The following is a 24287-nucleotide window of genomic DNA, read 5'->3' as shown; positions in this document are numbered from 1 at the left end:
TGATCGAAAACAAGAATGAAGAATTACTTACTGCTTCCATATTACCATCACAAGTCAACTGAGTAGAGCAATGGGTTGATATAGAGTCAGTTTTCTGAAAATTCAGTTCTAACTGAGCTGATTTTTACTTGAAATTGGGAAGGGAAATTATCAGTTCAGCCAAATGGGAAAACAAGATAAGCTTGAAAAACAAACAATTTCTATATTTTCAAGTACTGAAGAAATGAAATGTTAGCAGTGGTTGTGGTTATATATATTGATATTTCAAAATTTCATGCAAATAAAAAGAAGGTTGAAAGAGCTTCAACTGACCAAGGAGAAATTTGTTTTCTTCAACGCCCACACTATTATTTTTCAGTCGTTAACCTCTTTTAGGAGAAAGAAAACATATTGATTGTCCGTCGTGTTTTCATATTTAGTATACATTTCCTGTTGACAAACAAAAAAGCTCACAAACAATTTCCTCATAATAAATATACAACCTCAGAAATACATTTTTTGTTGAAATTTAGAAATATGATAAACAGTTACCTGTGGTCATTTGAATAGAACTTTTGAAGAACACACTGAAAATCAACAATACCGTTCAAGAAATTGTGAAGTATGCACATCCGACAGGACGGTTAGACCTCTTCAATTGATTGTCTATGATGTCTATATGTGACACTTTTTCCAGTGCTGCATTTTCCAGTTCTTTTTCTATACACTTCTATGATGAATTGCTGATTTTGACTTTCCGTTTTTTGAAGGAAAATACAATTCGAAAGTACGGAAAAGTTCCAGTTGACCTCGTTACTGACAGCACATCTATGAAAACAAAAGTCATTACATCGGAGTGTGAGCGTTGAATTGGATTTTGGCGCCAATGATTCTTTGATATTTGAATTCAACACGACGCATTGATACTGTACATGGGCGCAGTACTCTTTCGAATGTTAATGCAATCCGTGCTGGTAGTAGAGACTAAAATATTGTTGAAACTGATTAGCTTGAAATAATGCAGATTTAAAAATTATCAATGAGAAAAAAGTATGAGAACAGTAGTTTATTGAACATAATGAAATTTGGATTCTCAGATATTTGTGGCCCTAAAGAGGGCCGTTGGGTTCGGTAGAAGGATGCTTTCAGCTGACAGCTTACTTGCTTGAGGTGTACTTGGTAACAGCCTTGGTTCCCTCAGAGACAGCGTGCTTGGCGAGCTCTCCTGGAAGAATCAAACGGACGGCCGTTTGAATTTCGCGGGAAGAGATGGTCGATCTCTTGTTGTAGTGAGCAAGACGAGAGGCCTCGGCGGCGATGCGCTCGAAGACGTCATTGACGAACGAGTTCATGATCGACATAGCCTTGGAAGAGACTCCAGTGTCTGGATGAACCTGCTTGAGTACACGGTAGATGTACACAGAGTAGGACTCCTTACGGGCATGCTTTCTCTTCTTTCCGTCCTTTGGCTTCGTGACGGTCTTGGCGGCTTTCTTGGCTCCTTTAGCAGATGGCTTTGGTGGCATGGTGATGAGAGATTGGACTTGATGACAAGTGTAAGGAATTGGGTTGTGTCCATTCTTATTTGAATTGTTCTCCGGTGGTGGGGCGGGACTTCTGTGGGGACACACCGTCATTCTCCTCCGCATGCCGAGTACACAGTCTCTCCTTGCTTCATTGTCTCTCTCACTCACCGCCTACCCACCGGAAAATCGTATAAATAGAAGAAGGGCCCCCTCAATCGTTCAGATCGTATTCTACATCTACCAACTCATCAACCATGTCTGGACGCGGAAAGGGAGGAAAGGCAAAGACCGGAGGAAAGGCCAAGTCTCGCTCATCAAGAGCCGGACTCCAATTCCCAGTTGGACGTCTTCATCGTATTCTCCGTAAAGGAAACTACGCTCAACGTGTTGGAGCTGGAGCCCCAGTTTACCTGGCTGCCGTTCTCGAATACCTCGCTGCTGAGGTTCTCGAGTTGGCTGGAAACGCTGCCCGTGACAACAAGAAGACCAGAATTGCCCCAAGACATCTTCAACTTGCCGTCCGTAACGACGAGGAATTGAACAAGCTGTTGGCTGGAGTTACCATCGCTCAAGGAGGAGTTCTTCCAAACATCCAAGCAGTTCTTCTCCCAAAGAAGACTGGAGGAGACAAGGAATAAGAACTTTCTCTCTGAAACCAATTTACCGAACCCAACGGCCCTCTTTAGGGCCACAAATACCCAGAAATCCTTTTTTGTTTTAAATAAAGATTTTTTTCCAGTTGTATAATTATAGATTACTATGAATCAGAACAAGAACGACCTTTCCCAGATCTACTTTTGAACTGTTTCAATCATCCATTCCTTCGGGACTGTATTTGTGGTAACCAATCAATATAATGTGAATACTGTATTATAACGGCACCCCATCTATACTCTGAATCCATCAATATGAGTATCAGGGTGTATCTCTTATCGTCCAAAAACGTTTTTTCTTTAATTTTATTGAACCACAAAATGACTCTCGGAGGAAGTTGAAAAATATAACGACATGCCGTTATAATACAGTATTTACGGTAATCCTTCAGATGATGTTTAACTTCGAACGGCTTTGCAGATAAAATATCAGGTCTTCATGAGCTAACTTTGGAATCAGCCCCAGTCGTGTATTCAATTCAAAAAGTGTTTTCAAACTGGTTTGGCGCCAAACTTATGAACGAAGAATGTTAGCCATTTCAAATTTCAAATAGATGATGGGTATTGCATGATAAGAAGAGAGAAAGAGTATAGTGTGTGAACTGATAACAAATTCAAATCTAACTCATAAACCGTCAGAAAAACAGTTGATACATTAGATCAGACATGCTCTGGTCGAGTCTTGTAATACTTTTATAAAAAAAATAAGACAAACAAGTGAGTGAAATAAAATTAGAAATATATTTATTGAAACAGAGGAATGTTTGGATTTTCGATATTTGTGGCCCTAAAGAGGGCCGTTGGGTTCGGTAGTTGGTTAGAGAATTGAAACGGTCTCAAGATCCAAAAATGGAAATTTAAGCACGCTCTCCTCGGATACGTCTGGCCAATTGGATGTCCTTTGGCATGATGGTGACTCGCTTGGCGTGGATGGCGCACAAGTTGGTGTCCTCGAAAAGTCCGACGAGGTAAGCCTCGGCGGCCTCTTGGAGAGCCATGACGGCGGAAGATTGGAAGCGAAGGTCAGTCTTGAAATCTTGAGCGATCTCTCTGACAAGTCGCTGGAATGGCAACTTGCGGATGAGGAGCTCAGTGGATTTCTGGTAACGTCTGATCTCACGGAGAGCGACGGTTCCTGGACGGTAACGATGTGGCTTCTTGACTCCTCCGGTAGCTGGGGCCGACTTGCGGGCAGCCTTGGTGGCCAATTGCTTTCTTGGAGCCTTTCCTCCGGTCGATTTGCGGGCGGTTTGCTTGGTACGAGCCATTTCAAATTGGAATCCGATTGGGGATGTGAAGAAAACAGACGGAGAGAGGGTGTTATATAGTAGATGCGACGGAGGTGCGGTGGCGGGGCGGAGACATAGGTATAGTCGTGTTGGAGAAGGGGTGGTTAGACTGTTGGTGTCCCGACAGAAAGACTCCTCCCAGCCACCGCACTAGACCTCAGTCTGTATAAAAGGAGGAGAGTAGAATCTATTGTCATCTCACTTGTGAGTCTTCATCAACTGCATTCAACATGTCCGGACGTGGAAAGGGTGGAAAAGGCCTCGGAAAAGGAGGTGCCAAGCGCCATCGCAAAGTTCTTCGTGACAACATCCAAGGAATCACGAAGCCAGCAATTCGCCGTCTCGCCAGAAGAGGAGGAGTCAAGCGTATTTCTGGACTCATCTATGAGGAAACTCGTGGAGTTCTCAAGGTGTTCCTCGAGAACGTCATCCGTGATGCCGTCACCTACTGCGAGCACGCCAAGAGAAAGACTGTCACTGCCATGGACGTCGTCTATGCTTTGAAGCGTCAAGGAAGAACCCTGTACGGATTCGGAGGATAATTTTATTATCTTTTCCCGATTCATACTATCAAACCAACCGAACCCAACGGCCCTCTTTAGGGCCACAAATATCCACAAAATCCTATCTTTATGTTTCAAATAAAATGTTTTCGTTTGTATTAATTACCTTCCGTTTTCCGCTATTTGGGCGGTCATCGTCCAGATCAATCCTACTGTTAGCAAAATATTTTTGCTTCATATCATCAACGACCTCCTACAAATACAGTTATTTGTCAAATATTATTGTGAGAAGAATTCCAAATGAAACCAATGCAAGATTGAAATCAGTATCAAGTGTAGAAAAATACACGACTAGTCGTACGACTATTTTGATTTTATTTTTTCTAGTCACTAAGAAAAGTTGTCAAATTTCATAACACTGGTTACGAAATTAGGTACATGGAAAACCGGTGAATTTCATAATTTTTAATAAATACATGTTTTGCATTAAAAGCCAAAGTATTTTCATTAGGTTATGTATGCCAATTTTTCTCCTCTTTTGGTTACTGAACTTAAATACAATCAGTTGCTTTTATATTCTTCACTGACAAAATATTTCGTTTAACAACATTAAAAACACTGATTTTCATTTATATCATATTTTCTTGCTATATAAGACGGTCGAAATTTCAAAATTTCTTTCTCACGAATTTATTTTCTTAAAAATTGAGAAATTTTGCACTAGTACATATTTATTTTTTAGTTTTAGACTTCGTTCAAAAATGTGTGAAAAATCATGATGTAGAACAAATTTGCTTCACTTCGATCTGTTCACGTCATTTTCTGTTCTTTTTTCAAAGTTTGTTCAAAAGTACAGAAATTCCTCCAGATTCGCTATGTATACCGATTCTGTACTCTGCATAAAAGGTCACGTGAAAAAAAGATTTATCCAAGTCTATTCAAAAGTACAGAATCGGTATCGATACCGATTCTGTACTTTTGGGCAAACTTTGAAAAAAGAACAGAAAATGACGTGAACAGATCAAAGTGGGAAAACTCCGTGCTTCACGTGCAACTTTTTCTAGCAATTGCCAGTTTATTGCATAATCGTTCAAATTCACGGAAATATTGTACTTTCAGTACAGATTATTTACAGAAATCTATTTTTTAATTCGCTAGCAAAAAAATTTGAAATTTCAACCGTCTTATATGTACCTATTTTCAGTTAAGTGTTTTTTTCAGTTTTTCTTCTTCATGTCACCAAAGCCATCTGCTAAAGGAGCCAAGAAAGCCGCCAAGACCGTCACGAAGCCAAAGGACGGAAAGAAGAGAAAGCATGCCCGTAAGGAGTCCTACTCTGTGTACATCTACCGTGTACTCAAGCAGGTCCATCCAGACACTGGAGTCTCTTCCAAGGCTATGTCGATCATGAACTCGTTCGTCAATGACGTCTTCGAGCGCATTGCCGCCGAGGCCTCTCGTCTTGCTCACTACAACAAGAGATCGACCATCTCTTCCCGCGAAATTCAAACGGCCGTCCGTTTGATTCTTCCAGGAGAGCTCGCCAAGCACGCTGTCTCTGAGGGATCTAAGGCTATGTTCATTTGCCTAAAATAAATTCCAGAATTTTAATTTTCATTCATCTTATTTTTATCATGAACTCTTAAAATTCTTCACTTGCGATGTATACTGATGTTGCTGCAATCGCAGTAGCCATAAGAGATGATATCAAACAAAGCCATGCCGAGAAACCCAACTGCAAAGTTTAAAAAATGTTTGAAAACATTGAGGTAACATACGGTATAATATTCGCTTCTATAGGCGACAGGTCTCACTAAAATGATCGCGATAGAAGTCAGTATAACATTCACAACTGAAAACAAGCTGTTAATCCTGAACCATTTCCTCAGTCCATCTGGATAATCACCATCTCTCGTTTGGAAACTTTAAATAAATTGTTTTGGTTTTGTGTTTGAAAAATAAAATTTTCACTTACTAAATGAATGAGTACATTATCACCAGAATCACCGATACGGCAAGGGTCACAAACATGAATATAGCGGCAAAGAAGTTTACGTTGTCATCATTCTGAAAATAATATAATGAACTTTGAAAGAAAAGTTGATTCATATACCAAAACAAGACCTTGGTTCCACGAAGATCCAATTACCCAGTTACTTGTGAATATTCCAGTTAAATTAAGAAAAAAAGAGTTGATGATTAAAAATCCGAGGAAAGAAAGTTTCAGATCAGCCATTTTAAAGTATAATGTTTATATTATTCTCTCACAATTGTCTTTTCTTATCAATACTCATTTATTAACGTTTGGATGGTGACTACACTTATATTTGCTCTGATAAAAATAGTATGTACAGCCATGATTAAACACATTTATTTGATTTTTTGATCCAATTATGTATTCGTCATCTTCTTGCCCATAGAAAACTAGAGGCTATAATTTAGACAAACCTATATATTAGTATTGCTCAATTTTTTCAAGACTAGAACTTCAAAAGCTCAAAACAACCAGATTCATATTTTCATGAGGTGTTTCTTCTTGCTTTCTATTTGCTTATTCTTTAGCGTGTCATCTGATTTCGAAGAAGATTTACAAGCAGTTTTAAGTTATTACCGATGCAGTGAGTAATGTATACAGAGTGGCTATTGAGTATGGAGACTTTGCATAGAAAAATCGGAGTTTTATTAAGAGACAGTGACCATTAGTCTAGGAAATGTTAAACGTATTTAAACTATATTTACAGTGTGTCACACATGTTAAACGTTTTGGTGCTAAGTTTTTGCTTATCGCTGTGGTGATAATCACATTTTTCCACATAAACCCAGAAAAGTAGACCCTTCTGATGCCAGAGAGGTCCCCACCGTGAGCGATTCCGTAAAATTCGGATTGAGGGCTGAATAGTGTTCAGAAGACCTTTAGCAAGCTTTTTAGACTAACGATCAGACCATCTCACGATTTGATAAAGGTTGAATTGTTGAAGCTTTGTTGCTAGTCCGAATAGTTGCCAATATGCGGCGCGGATCGTTCATTCGGCGCATTTGAAGGCGTGTCGCGCGACCATGAAATACTATTCACAAATAAATAGTTTCATAAAATATAGTCACTTTTTCTTACAAACACCCAGATTTTTTCTACGTATAAAAACAAATGTCTCATAACTAAACAGCCACCCTGTAATGAGATACCTCAATCCGTCTTTTTTTCAGATCCTAATTGCACATTCAAACATTCTGAAATTACTTCAAAAACTCTTCCATTTTATCCTCTTTCTTGTAGTAGCATTTGCGGGATTCTTGTTGTGAATGAAAACACGGATCTGCCTTATTTCCAGCTGAAAGCTCTATTCGAACCACTTCAAACTCTTCGTGGTGGAATGAGAATTGAGAATACGAGTTTTCAGAATTTATCTTTTCTATCTTCTTCCGAAACAACCCTGAACTATTTTTGTTATCCGGGTAAACTTCAAAAAAAAAGGTTATCGAACACTAAACTATCAATATTCCAGCTGGAACGTCAATTGTGAATAATTCGCAGTTAATAGATGCGAAAGCAATTTACAATACTTATCCTATATCGACACCATCGGAAGAATGCCCTTTTTATGTTTTGAATAATACAAAACTAGACGTCAGTACATTATGTGAGAGCTCTAATTATAATCAATTTCTGGAAATTCAAGTATACAATAATAAGAAAGACTGTGGTAAAAATAGTTTATATCTTTCCCGAATCTCTTTTTTGTTTCAGGTTGTCGAGGAGATCAGTTAACTTCTGGGAACATGAAAAGTTACAAAAAATGCATTGCATTATTTAATGGTCTCGAATTGACAAACATGAGAACAAGTCCCGACTTAAAATCTCTCTCAAAAATCAGCGTCATCAAAGGAAATATTGAAATTGCTTATACTAACTTCACCGATTTATCGTTTTTTAAACATCTTGAGAAAGTCAGAGGGCGAAGTTTTGACAGTCCAGAAACAGTGATTCTCGATATCCACGACAATCCGAATATGATCAGATTAGGATTGAACGCTGTATCGGTAAATAAATTGGGTGCTTCGAATTGGTTTTGTAGATCTTGTTAAGAAATTTGAAGATGATAGGAACGGAGAAACTATTTTCCTTACTACGCCTTTTTTATAATTATTTTTTCAGTATTACTTGGTGGGCAACGTTGAGTATCAATGGGAAGGAAGTATGAATTTAGAAAATTTGCATCCAGATTTCTGTCTAACTTATCAAGAAGTTACTGCTCTTTCCACAGTCAGATTCAAAAACTTACAAGCAAAGTTCTGTGAAACTGAGATGGACACTGGCTATACAAAATCTTGTAACTTCACGAGTATGAAGAATTTGGATTCTGATTGCGTCATTATTTTTGGAAATGTAGTAATTGACTCTGGTGATGAAGAACATGTGGGGAAACTAACAGAGACAATACGAGACATATATGGATCTTTGACTATTCAGAATACCAATTTAGAAGACATCAGGTTTCTGAATTCTCTCAATTACATATATTTTCTTCATGGTAATTTACTTGGCTCGGCAATAACTAAATGCTTATTTACTTTTCAGAAACCATTCCTGTTATCCGAATTATAAATAATCCAAAGCTGAAAAAAGTTTCGCTTCCCTACATGATGGTATTTCCCTTTTAATGTCTCTTCCAAATGAAAGTTATCATTTCAGTCAATTTTCGCAAAAGGTAAAAAAGAAGTTGTGATTGATAACAATGCTCCAAATTTATTTCGTGCGTCGATATCCTGTTTAGCATTCCAACATCACATTGGAGCTAATGTTACATATAATGGAAGAAATTGCAGTGCGTTTTGTTATAATTAACTCTACTTTTTAAATATTTGAACTTTTCAGAAGCAATCGATGAAACCAAAACAAGCGGTGAATTCGGAATATTCCATGTTCATTTTGCACTCTTGACTTTGTTAGTATATTAAAATAAAATACTCTATTCGCGACGCACTTCATCAAACAAATATATTCAAAAGCAGTCTCATGATTTTGGTAACGTACTTCACAGAAGATTACTGGTGAGCTAGAGCAGGCAGATTGTATATGAGAGTATCTAGCATTGGGGGTCACAGACTCGAAAAACACCTCTTTCCATCAGGAATAATTTTGATTCATAACATTTTCGAAAAAAAATGTAAAAAACCGTTAGCCCGTACTGACGTCCCTTAACATCAATGTTCGAATAAACTGAAAAGTGAATTCCACTATCAAAAATCACTTTTCAAGTAATGATAAAGTGAAGAAATAGTAATATAAATGTGTGATGAATGAGATAATAATTTATTTGAAACATAAAGATAGGATTTTGTGGATATTTGTGGCCCTAAAGAGGGCCGTTGGGTTCGGTTGGTTTGATAGTATGAATCGGGAAAAGATAATAAAATTATCCTCCGAATCCGTACAGGGTTCTTCCTTGACGCTTCAAAGCATAGACGACGTCCATGGCAGTGACAGTCTTTCTCTTGGCGTGCTCGCAGTAGGTGACGGCATCACGGATGACGTTCTCGAGGAACACCTTGAGAACTCCACGAGTTTCCTCATAGATGAGTCCAGAAATACGCTTGACTCCTCCTCTTCTGGCGAGACGGCGAATTGCTGGCTTCGTGATTCCTTGGATGTTGTCACGAAGAACTTTGCGATGGCGCTTGGCACCTCCTTTTCCGAGGCCTTTTCCTCCCTTTCCACGTCCGGACATGTTGAATGCAGTTGATGAAGACTCACAAGTGAGATGACAATAGATTCTACTCTCCTCCTTTTATACAGACTGAGGTCTAGTGCGGTGGCTGGGAGGAGTCTTTCTGTCGGGACACCAACAGTCTAACCACCCCTTCTCCAACACGACTATACCTATGTCTCCGCCCCGCCACCGCACCTCCGTCGCATCTACTATATAACACCCTCTCTCCGTCTGTTTTCTTCACATCCCCAATCGGATTCCAATTTGAAATGGCTCGTACCAAGCAAACCGCCCGCAAATCGACCGGAGGAAAGGCTCCAAGAAAGCAATTGGCCACCAAGGCTGCCCGCAAGTCGGCCCCAGCTACCGGAGGAGTCAAGAAGCCACATCGTTACCGTCCAGGAACCGTCGCTCTCCGTGAGATCAGACGTTACCAGAAATCCACTGAGCTCCTCATCCGCAAGTTGCCATTCCAGCGACTTGTCAGAGAGATCGCTCAAGATTTCAAGACTGACCTTCGCTTCCAATCTTCCGCCGTCATGGCTCTCCAAGAGGCCGCCGAGGCTTACCTCGTCGGACTTTTCGAGGACACCAACTTGTGCGCCATCCACGCCAAGCGAGTCACCATCATGCCAAAGGACATCCAATTGGCCAGACGTATCCGAGGAGAGCGTGCTTAAATTTCCATTTTTGGATCTTGAGACCGTTTCAATTCTCTAACCAACTACCGAACCCAACGGCCCTCTTTAGGGCCACAAATATCGAAAATCCAAACATTCCTCTGTTTCAATAAATATATTTCTAATTTTATTTCACTCACTTGTTTGTCTTATTTTTTTTATAAAAGTATTACAAGACTCGACCAGAGCATGTCTGATCTAATGTATCAACTGTTTTTCTGACGGTTTATGAGTTAGATTTGAATTTGTTATCAGTTCACACACTATACTCTTTCTCTCTTCTTATCATGCAATACCCATCATCTATTTGAAATTTGAAATGGCTAACATTCTTCGTTCATAAGTTTGGCGCCAAACCAGTTTGAAAACACTTTTTGAATTGAATACACGACTGGGGCTGATTCCAAAGTTAGCTCATGAAGACCTGATATTTTATCTGCAAAGCCGTTCGAAGTTAAACATCATCTGAAGGATTACCGTAAATACTGTATTATAACGGCATGTCGTTATATTTTTCAACTTCCTCCGAGAGTCATTTTGTGGTTCAATAAAATTAAAGAAAAAACGTTTTTGGACGATAAGAGATACACCCTGATACTCATATTGATGGATTCAGAGTATAGATGGGGTGCCGTTATAATACAGTATTCACATTATATTGATTGGTTACCACAAATACAGTCCCGAAGGAATGGATGATTGAAACAGTTCAAAAGTAGATCTGGGAAAGGTCGTTCTTGTTCTGATTCATAGTAATCTATAATTATACAACTGGAAAAAAATCTTTATTTAAAACAAAAAAGGATTTCTGGGTATTTGTGGCCCTAAAGAGGGCCGTTGGGTTCGGTAAATTGGTTTCAGAGAGAAAGTTCTTATTCCTTGTCTCCTCCAGTCTTCTTTGGGAGAAGAACTGCTTGGATGTTTGGAAGAACTCCTCCTTGAGCGATGGTAACTCCAGCCAACAGCTTGTTCAATTCCTCGTCGTTACGGACGGCAAGTTGAAGATGTCTTGGGGCAATTCTGGTCTTCTTGTTGTCACGGGCAGCGTTTCCAGCCAACTCGAGAACCTCAGCAGCGAGGTATTCGAGAACGGCAGCCAGGTAAACTGGGGCTCCAGCTCCAACACGTTGAGCGTAGTTTCCTTTACGGAGAATACGATGAAGACGTCCAACTGGGAATTGGAGTCCGGCTCTTGATGAGCGAGACTTGGCCTTTCCTCCGGTCTTTGCCTTTCCTCCCTTTCCGCGTCCAGACATGGTTGATGAGTTGGTAGATGTAGAATACGATCTGAACGATTGAGGGGGCCCTTCTTCTATTTATACGATTTTCCGGTGGGTAGGCGGTGAGTGAGAGAGACAATGAAGCAAGGAGAGACTGTGTACTCGGCATGCGGAGGAGAATGACGGTGTGTCCCCACAGAAGTCCCGCCCCACCACCGGAGAACAATTCAAATAAGAATGGACACAACCCAATTCCTTACACTTGTCATCAAGTCCAATCTCTCATCACCATGCCACCAAAGCCATCTGCTAAAGGAGCCAAGAAAGCCGCCAAGACCGTCACGAAGCCAAAGGACGGAAAGAAGAGAAAGCATGCCCGTAAGGAGTCCTACTCTGTGTACATCTACCGTGTACTCAAGCAGGTTCATCCAGACACTGGAGTCTCTTCCAAGGCTATGTCGATCATGAACTCGTTCGTCAATGACGTCTTCGAGCGCATTGCCGCCGAGGCCTCTCGTCTTGCTCACTACAACAAGAGATCGACCATCTCTTCCCGCGAAATTCAAACGGCCGTCCGTTTGATTCTTCCAGGAGAGCTCGCCAAGCACGCTGTCTCTGAGGGAACCAAGGCTGTTACCAAGTACACCTCAAGCAAGTAAGCTGTCAGCTGAAAGCATCCTTCTACCGAACCCAACGGCCCTCTTTAGGGCCACAAATATCTGAGAATCCAAATTTCATTATGTTCAATAAACTACTGTTCTCATACTTTTTTCTCATTGATAATTTTTAAATCTGCATTGTTTCAAACTAATCAGTTTCAACAATATTTTAGTCTCTACTACCAGCACGGATTGCATTAACATTCGAAAGAGTACTGCGCCCATGTACAGTATCAATGCGTCGTGTTGAATTCAAATTTCAAAGAATCATTGGCGCCAAAATCCAATTCAACGCTCACACTCCCATGTGGTGACCCTTTGTTCATATTGATGGCCTGTCATTTACGAGGTCAACAGGATTTATTTCTATTGGCTAGTAAGAAGCAAATTGAATTGTTAAACTGTGATGGAAGAAACAACTCCGAACTTTCATTACTTCACCATTACCAATTACCAAAGTTACTTATTCACGAAAATGGAAATTTAGATGAGTTGAATATTTATTTTTCCAATTTACAGTTTATCAACTATGACATTCTTTTCTGCTAAATCTACCGGTTCGTGAATCAAATGCTCATGATGTTTTCTCGAATAAGTGTGTTTCCAAATCTCTGCCAAACATGCGGAACTGTGGAATCTATAGAAGACAACAATGGGAGATGCAATACTCAACATCACCGAGTAGTTGTCAGGAAGCTTGACAGGAAAACCAAAGTTTGATTCCATTGCTGAAAAAGAGAAGGTTGGAAAATTTGATAAACTATAGTAAAACATTACTTTCAAAGGTGTGATAGATGAAAAGATTGATGTTGCAGACAAGAAGAAACGTGATAACTTGTTTTCCAGGATGACTTTCCCGAGTTGCGTAGTTGTAACATCTCATTCTGATATAGAAAGATATTATATATTTTTCTAATAATTTATCGACCTACCTTGACGCGAATAAAATGAACACAGTCTGAATCAAAACTTCTGTGATTCTCAACACGAACGAAGGAATCGTGATCCATGAGACTGTCTGTTTTGTCAATCTATCATTCAAATATAAATCCATTCCAGCACAAGAATAAACACATTCTCCTGCCAGCCCAACAATCAATAGAATATCATCAATGACTTCTCCGTGAGAATGAATTCTATATTGCAGTTTTCTCATTTGAAAAAATGCCAGAAAGCATGCCAGAAGGGTGACAAGGAACATCAGAAGATCAGTGAATCCGATTAAAAGATCAGCCGCCATTGATTTTTGACTTTTCATCAGAATTCCATGCATTCCGATTACAACTGTAGAGATGATATGGACGATAATCCCCAAGAATATTCCAGTAGAAGTGCCACTGCAGTCAAATCGAAAACTTCTTTTCTTTTCCTTTTTAGGAGATTCTCCTGGATTCGGATCATCATTTTTCCAAATAATGAAACAAATGACTGCAGCAATGAGAGAAAACTCAACAAGGCAGGTTAGAAGAAGATTTGAATTGCTTCCAAGTTTGATGATTGCTCGTAGTTGTTTATCGTGTGGTCCGAAATCGTCCATTGTGAAATCGTACGACCAAGTTGTATAAGTTTCTGTTCTCGTTTTATTTTTGGCTTCTTCTACGGCGTATTTAATTTCCTTTTTCGCATGTTTGATACTCTGAAGTCAATAAAATATGGCTATTATATTCACAAAGAGTGGAAAATACTTACAGATTTTATAAGACAGATCGAGAGCCATGTCCAAAGGTTGACTGCAACAGAATGCATCAATCCAAACTTTGCAATTATGTTGGTTCGTTTTAAAGAGATCTGAAAACTGTGATGTTAGGTTGGGATAGTCGATTACGAAGGAAACTATCAAAATATCAAGACCAGAAAGTCTGTCTTACTTTAGAATTCAAAAAAATGAAATGCATTTGCATATAGGTGAATATCACTGCAAGTGAATATTTGACCACGTAGATTCCATGTCGCTGACTTTCAAAAAAACAGAGAAGTATCTCAGTACCCCAGAGAACACTTCCCATTGACCCGAAAACTGAAATGAAGTAAACTTTGAAGAAGTACACTCAACCTAACTCACATAAAGTCCCAACTCGTAAATACATTGTACCTGCTCCTTCTCCATTATATACAGGCTCATCGAGTATCCATTTGCACGGATTCATTATGTATTCTTTACGGAATAAAAAATAAATGCATGTGTTGATTACATTCGGATATAAAACGAATAGATAGAGATACGTAAAATATGCAACTGCTACAGTATACATGAGAACACAGAATATGGAATACGGTAGCCACATTTCTTCGGATCGCCACGTCGGGGAGATTTCGATTACAAATGCAACCATTGTGAGGATCAAAGCGTATACTGATGAAAGCATTTTGATGCAAAAACTTCTGGAAAACGGGATATAATGATAGATTCTCATTGAAAACTCACTTTGCTTTTGCATTTTTCGTCCATTGTGGTTCGTTGTCATGGTTGATATAATCCTCTGTTGATACAGTATACGATGTGCTCGCCGACGAAACTTTGTTTTTTAGAGATTCTGAAATGAAACAGATGCAGTATGGTTTCTACAGTATTCATTTGTTTGTATTTCATCAGTTTTGCTGACAATTAGTAGTTATGTTTTGTGACTTACTTCTCTGCACCTCCGAACTTTCGGATTACTACTTTGAGAGGTGGGGAGAAGTGAGCAGTGTGCTCAAGATCGCTAGACAAAATGTTACTTTTTGTGGGTATAATACGGGGACACTACACACTATTGTGCTCAACGAAAGATTTTCTAAAGGGAATACGGTAAATGTTGGGTGAACATCGTCTAGCGTGCCTGAGAAGAAGCATTATCAGACCCTGACGTTTCTTTGAAAAACGTACAATTGTTGTTAGTTTTAATTTCTATATGTTGATTTGATAATTTTCTTTAAGTCTACGACGTTCAGAAAGTGTTTATAATACGACTTCTATCAAAATTAAGATAATAAAAGAGTTTCAGTTATGTATCTCAGCTTTCCGAACCCAAGCTAGGGTCAATTAGATTAAAATGAAGATGTTTAAAATTAATGAGATGAGAATAAAAGCAACGCACCAGTTATATTCTCAGAAGACATTTTTGAACTATGTTTCAGAATTTGAATAAAAATTTATTTGTACGAAAATCAGAAGACGTGGGTTTGTTTATATTCAAGCCAAGTTTGTGATATGGACACAAACCTTGTGGTTTGTGATTTTATTCAAATGCATCATCACATGAAGGGGGTTTTCCAGACTCACCTTTTTGCATTATCGTATTAGTCATGGCTATGTGGGGAGAAACTGGAAATATCTGAAGTGGAGACATACTCTACTCTTCAAAAACCACTGATGGGTGGAGTCGGAAACGGTAACTTTTTGTTCATTTCATTTTTGTCATAGATCATGAAAGTTAGAGACATCGTAGAGAAATAAATACACGTGTCTGGGGGTACACCTGCCCCTTTCGAAACCCGCATGTTTGTTCAATTACTACCGAATCGAGGATTTATTTCGGATGCGCCTCCCATTCAGTTTTTTCTTCTGTTTCCAAATTTCCTTCCAGGCATAGGTTACTGTAGTTGAGCACACATAGTGGTTTGATCTCGGAAGGAAATGGTTACGGTAGTTTAGATGTTGCAGAAGAACTTGTTTACTAGTGTTTGGTTGGCGATTAGTGATCGGGAACGGGAAGTAGGAGGACTATAAATGATTTCTCCGAGCAAAGAAACAATGTTTTAAAAGAAACGAATCAAAACATCGTGTAGTCGGGAACATTCTGATGTCATAGATCAAGTAAACTTTGCAAAATCGGAAAAAAAAGATGCCAAAAAAAGTATTTAGGTGGATTATCGAAATCAAAAGCTAATTAAACATTAAAGTAACATCCGTTCCAAATTGAAAACTGCAAAAAGATGAGAGCAAATGACGAATCTGATTGGGAATGGTAGATTGAATGCCTTGTTTTATAAACTCAGAAAGAAGAGTTCGTGGATTCAATCTTAAAATATTAGCTTCGTTTGCATGGAATAGTTGCAAAATAATGCAAAAATGTTATCGTCTTTTTCGAATTTCTCAGAATTTTCTTTTTTCTGCCATTCTTGCTGGTTTCAGGTGTTCAACGTGTATTCTGACTTCTTGAGATTTCATATAATCCATTCATGCCCTCTCTTATAACACAATAAGAAACAAAACAAAATCAAATATATACAAATTCATTTTTTCTCGAAATAACCCATAATATCAAGCAATATGATGATCTTCTAACGGTTTGTTGTGCACATGACTATGATTATGTTTTGTAGAGTATGCATGTTTCCAGATTTCCGCAAGGCAAGCCGAACTGTGAAATCTGTAGAATACCACTAAAGGAGATGAGATGTTCAGTAGAGCTGAGTAGATGCTGGACATCTTATGAGGAAAGCCAAAATTCGATTCGATCGCTGAAATTCGGAAAAATAAGGTTTTTAGGAGATACAGAGGAGAACTCACTTTCAAAAGTGTGATAGATGAATAGGTTTATATTACAGACAACTAAAAATGTGATTATTTGTTTTCCGGGTTGATTAGCTACGTTGCTAGCTGACAGACTTCGTAATCTGCAAATATGAGAAGAGTTGTGAATTGATGAAAATTCCGAAGTTTAGAACTCTTTTTTTCAAAACTCACCTAGAAGACACTAAAATGAAGACGCTTTGGACGACAACTTGTATTATTCTGAATACAAATGCCACTACAATTAGACATGTTGTTCCTGGTACATTTCCCAATCTCTCATTCAAGTACAAATCCAACCCTGTAATTACACATTCATTTTTTCAGAACTTTTCATTTCTATTTTTACCTGTACTACAATAAACAATTTCTCCAGCTAAGCCAACAATCAGCAGTATCTCGTCAACGACTTGTCCATGAGCGTGTAATCTGTACTGGAGTTTGCGCATTCTAAATACAACAAAAATACACATGAAAAGAAGAGAAAAATAGTGAGAGATGGGATGGAGAGTACGAGAGATCAAGTCACAAATTTTGTGTCCTTTGAATAAATAAATACCCCGCTTCCTATTTTTTATTTTGTCATGACATGAGTAAGTTAGTTATGAAATGGTAAATGGGGGATACCTTCTAGAGGAAGACTGATTCATAGAATGACGTGACGGACGAGCACAAACCTGATGAAAGCGGCAAAGACTGCCAGAAGAGTCACACAGAAGAGAACTGTCTCGGCGATTCCGATGACTTCATCAGCTGCACGTGGCTTGTCGCTGTTATTGTAGATATAATGCATGGAGATGGAGACAAAGGAGCCAACGAGGAGAACGAGAGCAGCAAAGATTCCAACTGATGTTGATCTAGAAAAAAGGAAAAGCTGAAAATTCAACAGTTCCAATCCTTTAATTCACTCACTTGCAATCAAATCTAACATGCTTTTTCCTTGCTTCCTGTGGATTTTCCTCTCCCTCATGCTTCCAAATGATGAAATAGACAGCTGCAGCAATCAGAGAAAACCTATAAAGATTGAAGATCTCCTCGTTGCAAGCTACATATAAATACTCAGTCACATGTACATATATTTGTCAAGTAGTCCGATAGATAACTCTGCAGCACCACTTACTCGACTAGAGTGGTCAGCAAGAAGTTGGCAGCACTTCCCAGTCTGTACAAGGATCGAAGTTGCTTCTCACTCGCACTGAAGTTTGAAACCATTTCCCCATCTGAAGAGGCTATGTATGCGACTGTAGTTGTCACTGCCTCCGTGACAGCATCTGTCAATGTCATATTCTTCTTCTTCCATTTTTCTTCGTTCTTCTGAAGTTTCAACGTCTTCTTATCACTTTTGTAAACTGCTTTTGCCAGACAGAGGGAGAACCAAACCCATAGATTCACAGCGATACAGTGCATCATTCCAAAACTTGCGATGAAGCTGTTTTTGGGTAAATCAATTTTGGAATTACAGCAGAGAAAGTGCATTTGCAAGTAGGTGAATACAAAAGCGAGTATGTATTTGACCACGTAGATGTTATGACGGACATTTGTGAAGAAACAAAGAAAGATTTCCGAGCCCCAAAGCACGCTTCCTAGAGTTCCGAACACTGAAAAAGGAGTATTTATGTTCTAGCCGTTTTAATTGAACTACTCCAAGATGGTAATTTCTATTACGCTTACATAAAGTTCCCAGCCTCAAATACAGTGTTCCAGCTCCTTCTCCAGTAAAAACTGGCTCCGGTCGAACCCATCGTTTGATTGAATGAACACTCAAAATGTGCATTCTCTCGAGATAAAGAAGGATTGTGTTGATAACGATAGGATAAAGAATAACTGTGTAGAGATAAATAAAGTAGATGATAGCGATGGAATACATTAAAACACAGAATATGGTATACTCGATGTGCATCGCGTCGGATTGCCATGTTGGAGAGATTTCAATGATAAAGGCAACAATAGTGAGGATAAGAGTGTACAAGGCGGTGAGAGATTTCAGGCCAAATGATCTGAAATATTTGTAGTATAACTATGGAATAGCAGAACAAACAAAAGACATCTTATTGTTGTGATTGAACTACAGTAACCAAATCAATCTTATACAAACTCACTGTGCTTTCTGATTTTCCATCCATGGCGGAAGGTTTTCAGGCAATGTACTACTGTAATCTGATAGTACTGTCACACCACTGGAAGTCGACTCAATCGATGTTTTCATGCGGAGTCTTTCTGAAAAATTGTCGATTTGGAATGATGGAACTGGATTCAGAAATCCCAGAACACTTTAAGAATCTGATCGAACTGAATTAGGAGCTCACCTTTGTCAGCCATACTGCAATTGTTAAACTGGTAAAAGATGTCACAAAACTAACGAGATGGTTTGGGGCGGAAGGAGAAAATAGGTTATAAGACGAAGAAGAAGAAGTAACATCTAGTACAAAACCATCATTCTTTTTGTCTGCTCCTTCTCTATTTATTTGGACCGCAACATCAGTTACTTTGATGAACGAGAAAAAGAGAAAAAGAGAACAGTTTGTACCCGTGGGTGTCAATTCCAATCTAAGGAAAAGTTAATTTTTGAAGGTGGGCGGCAGTGTTACTGGGATCGGGAAGGTGAGGATGAAGAGCAAATATTTTAATGAATTGGAAGATTAATAGAGATGATATTGTATTGTTTGTCTGTTTGTCAATGTGGGATTGGATATTGATAGGTAGGAACAATAATGATACACTCTGAGTCATTTATCAAATTGGCACGTTTGCAATATTGTTTTTTTTAACTTTCTTATTATGATCTCTGAAAGCGATTTTGATAGAATCGTTTTTCGGTTAACTGCATTTTTTGACCACTGATCGATAACCGATTGCTTTCTTATTCAGTAAAGTGTCAGTTGGAAGACTAAAAGACGAAAGTCTGTAATTTCCATCAGCATGTAGTCCAAGAAATTGCAAAATCAGTTGGAATTATTATCGAAATAAAAAAGTTCCTTGTTGCGACAATACAACTCATGTGAAAGTTTAGTTTATGTCTGAAAATGTTTGTTTTGAGAAACTGTGAAAGCAACATTGGATCAGTCTTCTAACCTAGAACGTTAAAGACCATCTTTCCCTCTCCTGAAACAGATTCCCTCCAGTCCATTTCCTCTTGTATTTCTCAACTTTCAATTTGTTTACATAAAACAAGATCAGACTGTGTGAAAAAGTGTGTTTATTTGTTGTTTTGTAAACTTTGACTCACATTTTGCACCCCAATATTTCCTTTGAAAAAGTCTAGTTGCCCATTTCCAACATTCCATTCCTTTTCTATGACTCTCTTTTGTCTCTTCTCTAAATTTTCACACGTAGTTTAGTTCAGGCCACAGTGTCGCTCCATCCCCCATATTTACTATTTTGTAGTTCAAAGGTTGATCCAAACTTAAAAGAAATAGGTGCCAACAACGTTTCGGGATGTCTCTAATGCACAATTTGACCTGGCGGTAAACATGAAAGAGCGAGAGGGAGCGTGAACAAATAGGATTACGGTAGCGGCGAAGAAGTGAGAAATGTGTGTTTTTTAGGAAAATTGAAACCAAACATGTGTTTATTGGAAAATCAAGAACATTTTGATATTAATCAGAAACATTATTTTACAAATGATTAACTTTTTTCATAATCAAACAATCAGAATTCAGTATCAAAGATTGAGATCGAGTCGGCCGTGTAGCCAAATATTGAACTACGAAATTAAATTTAGACATGATTATGATGAGAATTATCGGACATCGGAGAACTAATCGGAGACAGCACATTATGATGATGATGATGATTGTGCTTCGTCGAGTACGTGTGTTTCCAGATTTCAGCAAGACACGCGGAACTGTGGAATCGGTAGAAAACGACTAGTGGAGAGGAGATATTCAGAAGTTCGAAGTATTTTGATTCCATGATACTCGGGAAACCATACGTGGATTTCATCCCTTCAAATGCATGGTAGACAAATAGAGTAATATTGATTATAACCAGAAATGTAAGAGTCTGTTTTCCAGGTTGATATTGAGTATTAGCAGTTGATAGGCAACGGAGTCTTGATGCAATCAGGATATACATTGCTTGAATTATCACTTGGACAATTCGAAAGGTGAAAACAGCAATTGCGAGGTTCGGAGCATTTTTTCCAGTTCTTCTTCCGTTTATAATCATGTCAAATCCAATGGAACAATAAACAAGTTCTCCAACGAGACCAATAATTAGAAGAATCTCATCAATGACTTCTCCATGAGCATGTAAACGATATTGAAGGACACGCATTCTGAAATTTCGTGGTTTCTTAGGGAAGAAAGATCAAATAGTGGATCATGTAGACTGCGAGTTCGAACCTATTTGTCCGAAAAAGTAAATGAGAATCGAAGAATAGCTTCACACTATCTCGATTCGTAGTTGTATACGTTCTCGCTCGCATTGAAATGTTGTATTCTATTGGATTCTATACACTACATATTCTACTTGGAATTTTCACATCACCATGTCACGCTGGGAGAAGAAAAAAACAAAAAACCTAGTGATACTCATCAATTCGTTTCGAAAAAGAGTGAGAATGGGGTGAATGAGTTGAAATTAGGTAGACATTCAATAGACGGAAAGTAGGCGAAACGAGAAAAGTTGAAAATGATGGAAACATTTTTAGAATGAAAACAGCAAAAGCTGCTGAAACGAAAAAGAGAAAATCAAATGTTTGTTGAATTGAAACGTAGACTGGTTAGAATAAAAAACTTGAATGATCTTAAAATTAAAGGAAAATGAGACTAAGGCATATGCTCACCTCCATGATCCAAAAATTACAGCCACCAATGCCACGCAAAACAAAACCAAATTGACGATTCCGATCACGAGATCCGCTCCTGCTGCATTCTTCTTATTGTATAACATTGTGTAGATTCCAATAGTTACAAATGCAGCTGTCATGAAAAAGATACCAGCGAAGAGACCAACTGTAGTACTCGTACAATCCATTCTCAACTTCTTTTTCTTCTTATCAACGTTCTCTTCAATACTTGTTGCTCCCATATATTTCCAGATTATGAAGCAGACTGCAGCACCAATCAGAGAATATTCTACGAGACAAGTTAGAAGAAAACTCGAAAAATCTCCTAGTCGAGCCATTGATTGCATTCGAAGAAGAGTGTGATTTGAAGTGGAATTATATGAATATGTGGGATAAGAAGACGTTGAAGATGAGTATGAAGACATCATTGGCTTCATTTTCTCGACGACTGCTTCCACGAGGCCTTCAAGAACTGTAGACGATTCCAGTTCATCTTCTTCTTCAGAAGACGATGACGATGACGATGAAGACGAGGAATACGAATCCGTGGAGTTTTTGTGATATTCCATTTCTTTTTTCTGCTTTTTGAGCCGTTTCACTTGCTGAAAACTCTATCTTTCGAAATATATCAATGTCATAAGAACCCCTACCGCTTTAACCAAACACATTGAGAACCATGTCCATATATTAACAGCAACACAGTGCATCATTCCAAAACTCGCCAAATGATTCGACCGATGGAAAGTGATTTTTGAGTTGCAAACGATGAAATGCATTTGGAGAAATGTGAAAATTATTGCAGCGATATGCTTTGAAACCACTAATCGATGGATACATTCCCCGGCAAAACAGAGGTATATCTCACATCCCCAGAGGACACTTCCAAGGGTTCCAAATACTGGAAAAGAGTATTTAGAGAACTTTGGAGTTATCTAAAAACGAAAGACAAAACATCAACTTACATAAGGCACCTAACCGTAAATAGAGTGTTCCAGCTCCTTCGCCATTGTGCAATGCCGGTGGAATGAGCCATCTCTGAAGTGAAATCAGTTGCATTCATATCTTTCTAATCGAACTTACATCTGGTCTCGGAATAAATGATGTTTTCCTATTCAAGAATAGGATTAATGTGTTGATTGGTTTTGGATAAATGACCACAAAGTATGTATACATGAAAAATAATGTTGCAATGCCATACATTAAAAGTGAGAATATCTGAAAATATATCATTGAAACTACTGAAATACTTGAATTCCTACCGTCTCGGCCAACCATAAATCAGGTGAGTTCCATGCGGATGAAAGTGCAATAAGACACGATACAATTGTTAGAAGAAGAACATACATACTTGTCAGTAATCCGACAAGAAATCGAGTAGCTTTGGGATTTCGAATCCATTGAGGATGCTCCAGAAGTGGATCTTCTGATGGAGATGGGGATATAAGGGTATCGGGAAGAGATAAATGGCCAGGTGGTGCGCAAGAAGTACTGGCAACACTTACGATCGATTCTTTTTCTCGAAGGGGTTCTGGAAAAGGAGATGTTGAAGAGGGAAGATAAGTTTCTAACGATTATCTAGAGTTCCTGACCCATGATTCTAACCTCGGAAAATCGTAGACATGCTCAGTTAGTACAAGAAATTGACACTGACAAACGATCCTGTATCATGACAAAAGAATCTCAAGAATAAATAAACAAAATACAAAATGTATGTATCCCCCCAAAATATTTCAACATAGTCACCACAAAATCTATGACTTACCCTTTCTCGCCAACTCATTTTTGCTTGTAGTACGTACTACCATGACTATTCGTTTCGACTCTGCTCGTTCTCTTTACTCGACTCCCACCCAGTTTCTGTGTATTTATACCGAAAGATAGAGAGTGAGGTACAGTAGTCCAGTCTCGTTAAAGGTGGTATCAAACTGTCAAACATTGCCATGTCCATTTGTGGGATTCGAGTGTGTATGACATTATTTGCCTAAATTATTAAACAAACAAATAATTGTCGGAGTTTTCTCTTTTTTGAAAAAGTAAAACTTCGAGTTTATTCCCGTTCTTTGATGGTTTGTACTCGGCAGTTCTAGATCTTTCAAAGATTGAACCCAGTGTACTGTACTTCATATAATCATGCAGTTATGGGTGAAATGGGTCTTACGAGAAAGAATTTTTTGGGAAGCATGGTGGATAATTTACTTCAATTTGTAATGTTTCCGAATACAAAACTATAGTTTTCCCGGTGAGAACAAATAAAAATAGTTCAGTTAGCTAAATCTGATTGTCAAATTTCTTCCGATTTTGTGACTTTGTGCTCGATTCGGAAAATGAGAATTGTGAAATTGAGGCGAAATAGGAAACGTTCGTCATGTTTCAAAGTTACAACTTGTTCAAGAATCAAATATTTGTCGAGCAAACCACTGTGTAGACTTTCTGAGTTCAAACCCTCAATTAACCACGTGTTAGTTATATGAAACAACTGTTTATTGACAAAAAATCATGAAATATGTTTTCAGACGTACTATGACAACAATCTTGATTTTTTCGTTTTCCACTGTTCTGGAGAATTGCGAAAGTATTCGAGAAGCAACCGTAACCAGTCTTTAACAGAAAGGCGCATATCTGCTTTCATCTCTCTGGTCCCACCACGAAAACCCGGATTTGTACAACGATTCTGAAGAAAAATACACAAATTAATACGGAAGTTTTCGATATTCTGTTTCATCCTTGTTTTCATCCAAATTTAGTTTTTTATTCCGAAAAGTAACGAAAATCATTTGTTTTTCAGA

At 38.5% G+C, this 24287-nt stretch overlaps 13 protein-coding genes across 13 annotated transcripts; 6 read left to right on the top strand and 7 right to left on the bottom strand.

Moving 5' to 3' along the window:
• Positions 1-1136: 1136 nt before the first annotated feature.
• GCK72_018874 (uncharacterized protein) lies at positions 1137-1616 on the bottom strand (the record flags this gene model as incomplete). Its single annotated transcript, XM_003110356.2, has 1 exon — positions 1137-1616. The coding sequence occupies one exon, from the start codon at positions 1614-1616 to the stop codon at positions 1137-1139; it is 480 nt and encodes a 159-aa protein (XP_003110404.2).
• A 143-nt stretch (positions 1617-1759) lies between these two features.
• On the top strand, positions 1760-2143 carry GCK72_018873 (uncharacterized protein; the record flags this gene model as incomplete). Its single annotated transcript, XM_003110506.1, has 1 exon — positions 1760-2143. One exon carries the CDS (start codon positions 1760-1762, stop codon positions 2141-2143), a length of 384 nt encoding a protein of 127 aa, XP_003110554.1.
• Positions 2144-3015: 872 nt separating this feature from the next.
• On the bottom strand, positions 3016-3426 carry GCK72_018872 (uncharacterized protein; the record flags this gene model as incomplete). Its single annotated transcript, XM_053732778.1, has 1 exon — positions 3016-3426. The coding sequence occupies one exon, from the start codon at positions 3424-3426 to the stop codon at positions 3016-3018; it is 411 nt and encodes a 136-aa protein (XP_053581691.1).
• Positions 3427-3677: 251 nt separating this feature from the next.
• On the top strand, positions 3678-3989 carry GCK72_018871 (uncharacterized protein; the record flags this gene model as incomplete). Its single annotated transcript, XM_003110592.2, has 1 exon — positions 3678-3989. One exon carries the CDS (start codon positions 3678-3680, stop codon positions 3987-3989), a length of 312 nt encoding a protein of 103 aa, XP_003110640.1.
• A 1194-nt stretch (positions 3990-5183) lies between these two features.
• On the top strand, positions 5184-5546 carry GCK72_018870 (uncharacterized protein; the record flags this gene model as incomplete). The annotated part of the gene is made up of 1 exon (XM_003110247.2): positions 5184-5546. One exon carries the CDS (start codon positions 5184-5186, stop codon positions 5544-5546), a length of 363 nt encoding a protein of 120 aa, XP_003110295.2.
• A 46-nt stretch (positions 5547-5592) lies between these two features.
• Positions 5593-6186, bottom strand: GCK72_018869 (uncharacterized protein; the record flags this gene model as incomplete). Its single annotated transcript, XM_003110529.2, has 4 exons — positions 5593-5685; positions 5729-5873; positions 5926-6017; positions 6064-6186. 4 exons carry the CDS (start codon positions 6184-6186, stop codon positions 5593-5595), a joined length of 453 nt encoding a protein of 150 aa, XP_003110577.2.
• A 285-nt stretch (positions 6187-6471) lies between these two features.
• Positions 6472-9691, top strand: GCK72_018867 (uncharacterized protein; the record flags this gene model as incomplete). The annotated part of the gene is made up of 8 exons (XM_053732776.1): positions 6472-6568; positions 7454-7651; positions 7696-7988; positions 8104-8479; positions 8527-8594; positions 8641-8773; positions 8824-8893; positions 9535-9691. 8 exons carry the CDS (start codon positions 6472-6474, stop codon positions 9689-9691), a joined length of 1392 nt encoding a protein of 463 aa, XP_053581689.1.
• On the bottom strand, positions 9365-9676 carry GCK72_018868 (uncharacterized protein; the record flags this gene model as incomplete). Its single annotated transcript, XM_053732777.1, has 1 exon — positions 9365-9676. One exon carries the CDS (start codon positions 9674-9676, stop codon positions 9365-9367), a length of 312 nt encoding a protein of 103 aa, XP_053581690.1.
• Positions 9692-9927: 236 nt separating the features above from the next.
• On the top strand, positions 9928-10338 carry GCK72_018866 (uncharacterized protein; the record flags this gene model as incomplete). The annotated part of the gene is made up of 1 exon (XM_003110600.2): positions 9928-10338. The coding sequence occupies one exon, from the start codon at positions 9928-9930 to the stop codon at positions 10336-10338; it is 411 nt and encodes a 136-aa protein (XP_003110648.2).
• An 872-nt stretch (positions 10339-11210) lies between these two features.
• Positions 11211-11594, bottom strand: GCK72_018865 (uncharacterized protein; the record flags this gene model as incomplete). Its single annotated transcript, XM_003110428.1, has 1 exon — positions 11211-11594. The coding sequence occupies one exon, from the start codon at positions 11592-11594 to the stop codon at positions 11211-11213; it is 384 nt and encodes a 127-aa protein (XP_003110476.1).
• A 143-nt stretch (positions 11595-11737) lies between these two features.
• Positions 11738-12217, top strand: GCK72_018864 (uncharacterized protein; the record flags this gene model as incomplete). Its single annotated transcript, XM_003110271.2, has 1 exon — positions 11738-12217. The coding sequence occupies one exon, from the start codon at positions 11738-11740 to the stop codon at positions 12215-12217; it is 480 nt and encodes a 159-aa protein (XP_003110319.2).
• A 513-nt stretch (positions 12218-12730) lies between these two features.
• Positions 12731-15546, bottom strand: GCK72_018863 (uncharacterized protein; the record flags this gene model as incomplete). Its single annotated transcript, XM_003110306.2, has 8 exons — positions 12731-12945; positions 12995-13101; positions 13150-13853; positions 13907-14005; positions 14086-14234; positions 14280-14599; positions 14643-14751; positions 15480-15546. 8 exons carry the CDS (start codon positions 15544-15546, stop codon positions 12731-12733), a joined length of 1770 nt encoding a protein of 589 aa, XP_003110354.2.
• Positions 15547-16460: 914 nt separating this feature from the next.
• Positions 16461-19031, bottom strand: GCK72_018862 (uncharacterized protein; the record flags this gene model as incomplete). The annotated part of the gene is made up of 10 exons (XM_003110410.2): positions 16461-16660; positions 16710-16816; positions 16887-17013; positions 17062-17162; positions 17390-17569; positions 17625-17726; positions 17833-18310; positions 18384-18709; positions 18812-18929; positions 19019-19031. The coding sequence occupies 10 exons, from the start codon at positions 19029-19031 to the stop codon at positions 16461-16463; spliced, it is 1752 nt and encodes a 583-aa protein (XP_003110458.2).
• Positions 19032-24287: the final 5256 nt, after the last annotated feature.

The sequence above is a fragment of the Caenorhabditis remanei genome, chromosome V (assembly GCF_010183535.1).
Source record: "Caenorhabditis remanei strain PX506 chromosome V, whole genome shotgun sequence".
Lineage (NCBI taxonomy): Eukaryota > Metazoa > Nematoda > Chromadorea > Rhabditida > Rhabditidae > Caenorhabditis > Caenorhabditis remanei.
The sequence above is the reverse complement of the archived record's forward strand: the minus strand, read 5'-3'. Positions and strand labels throughout refer to the sequence as shown.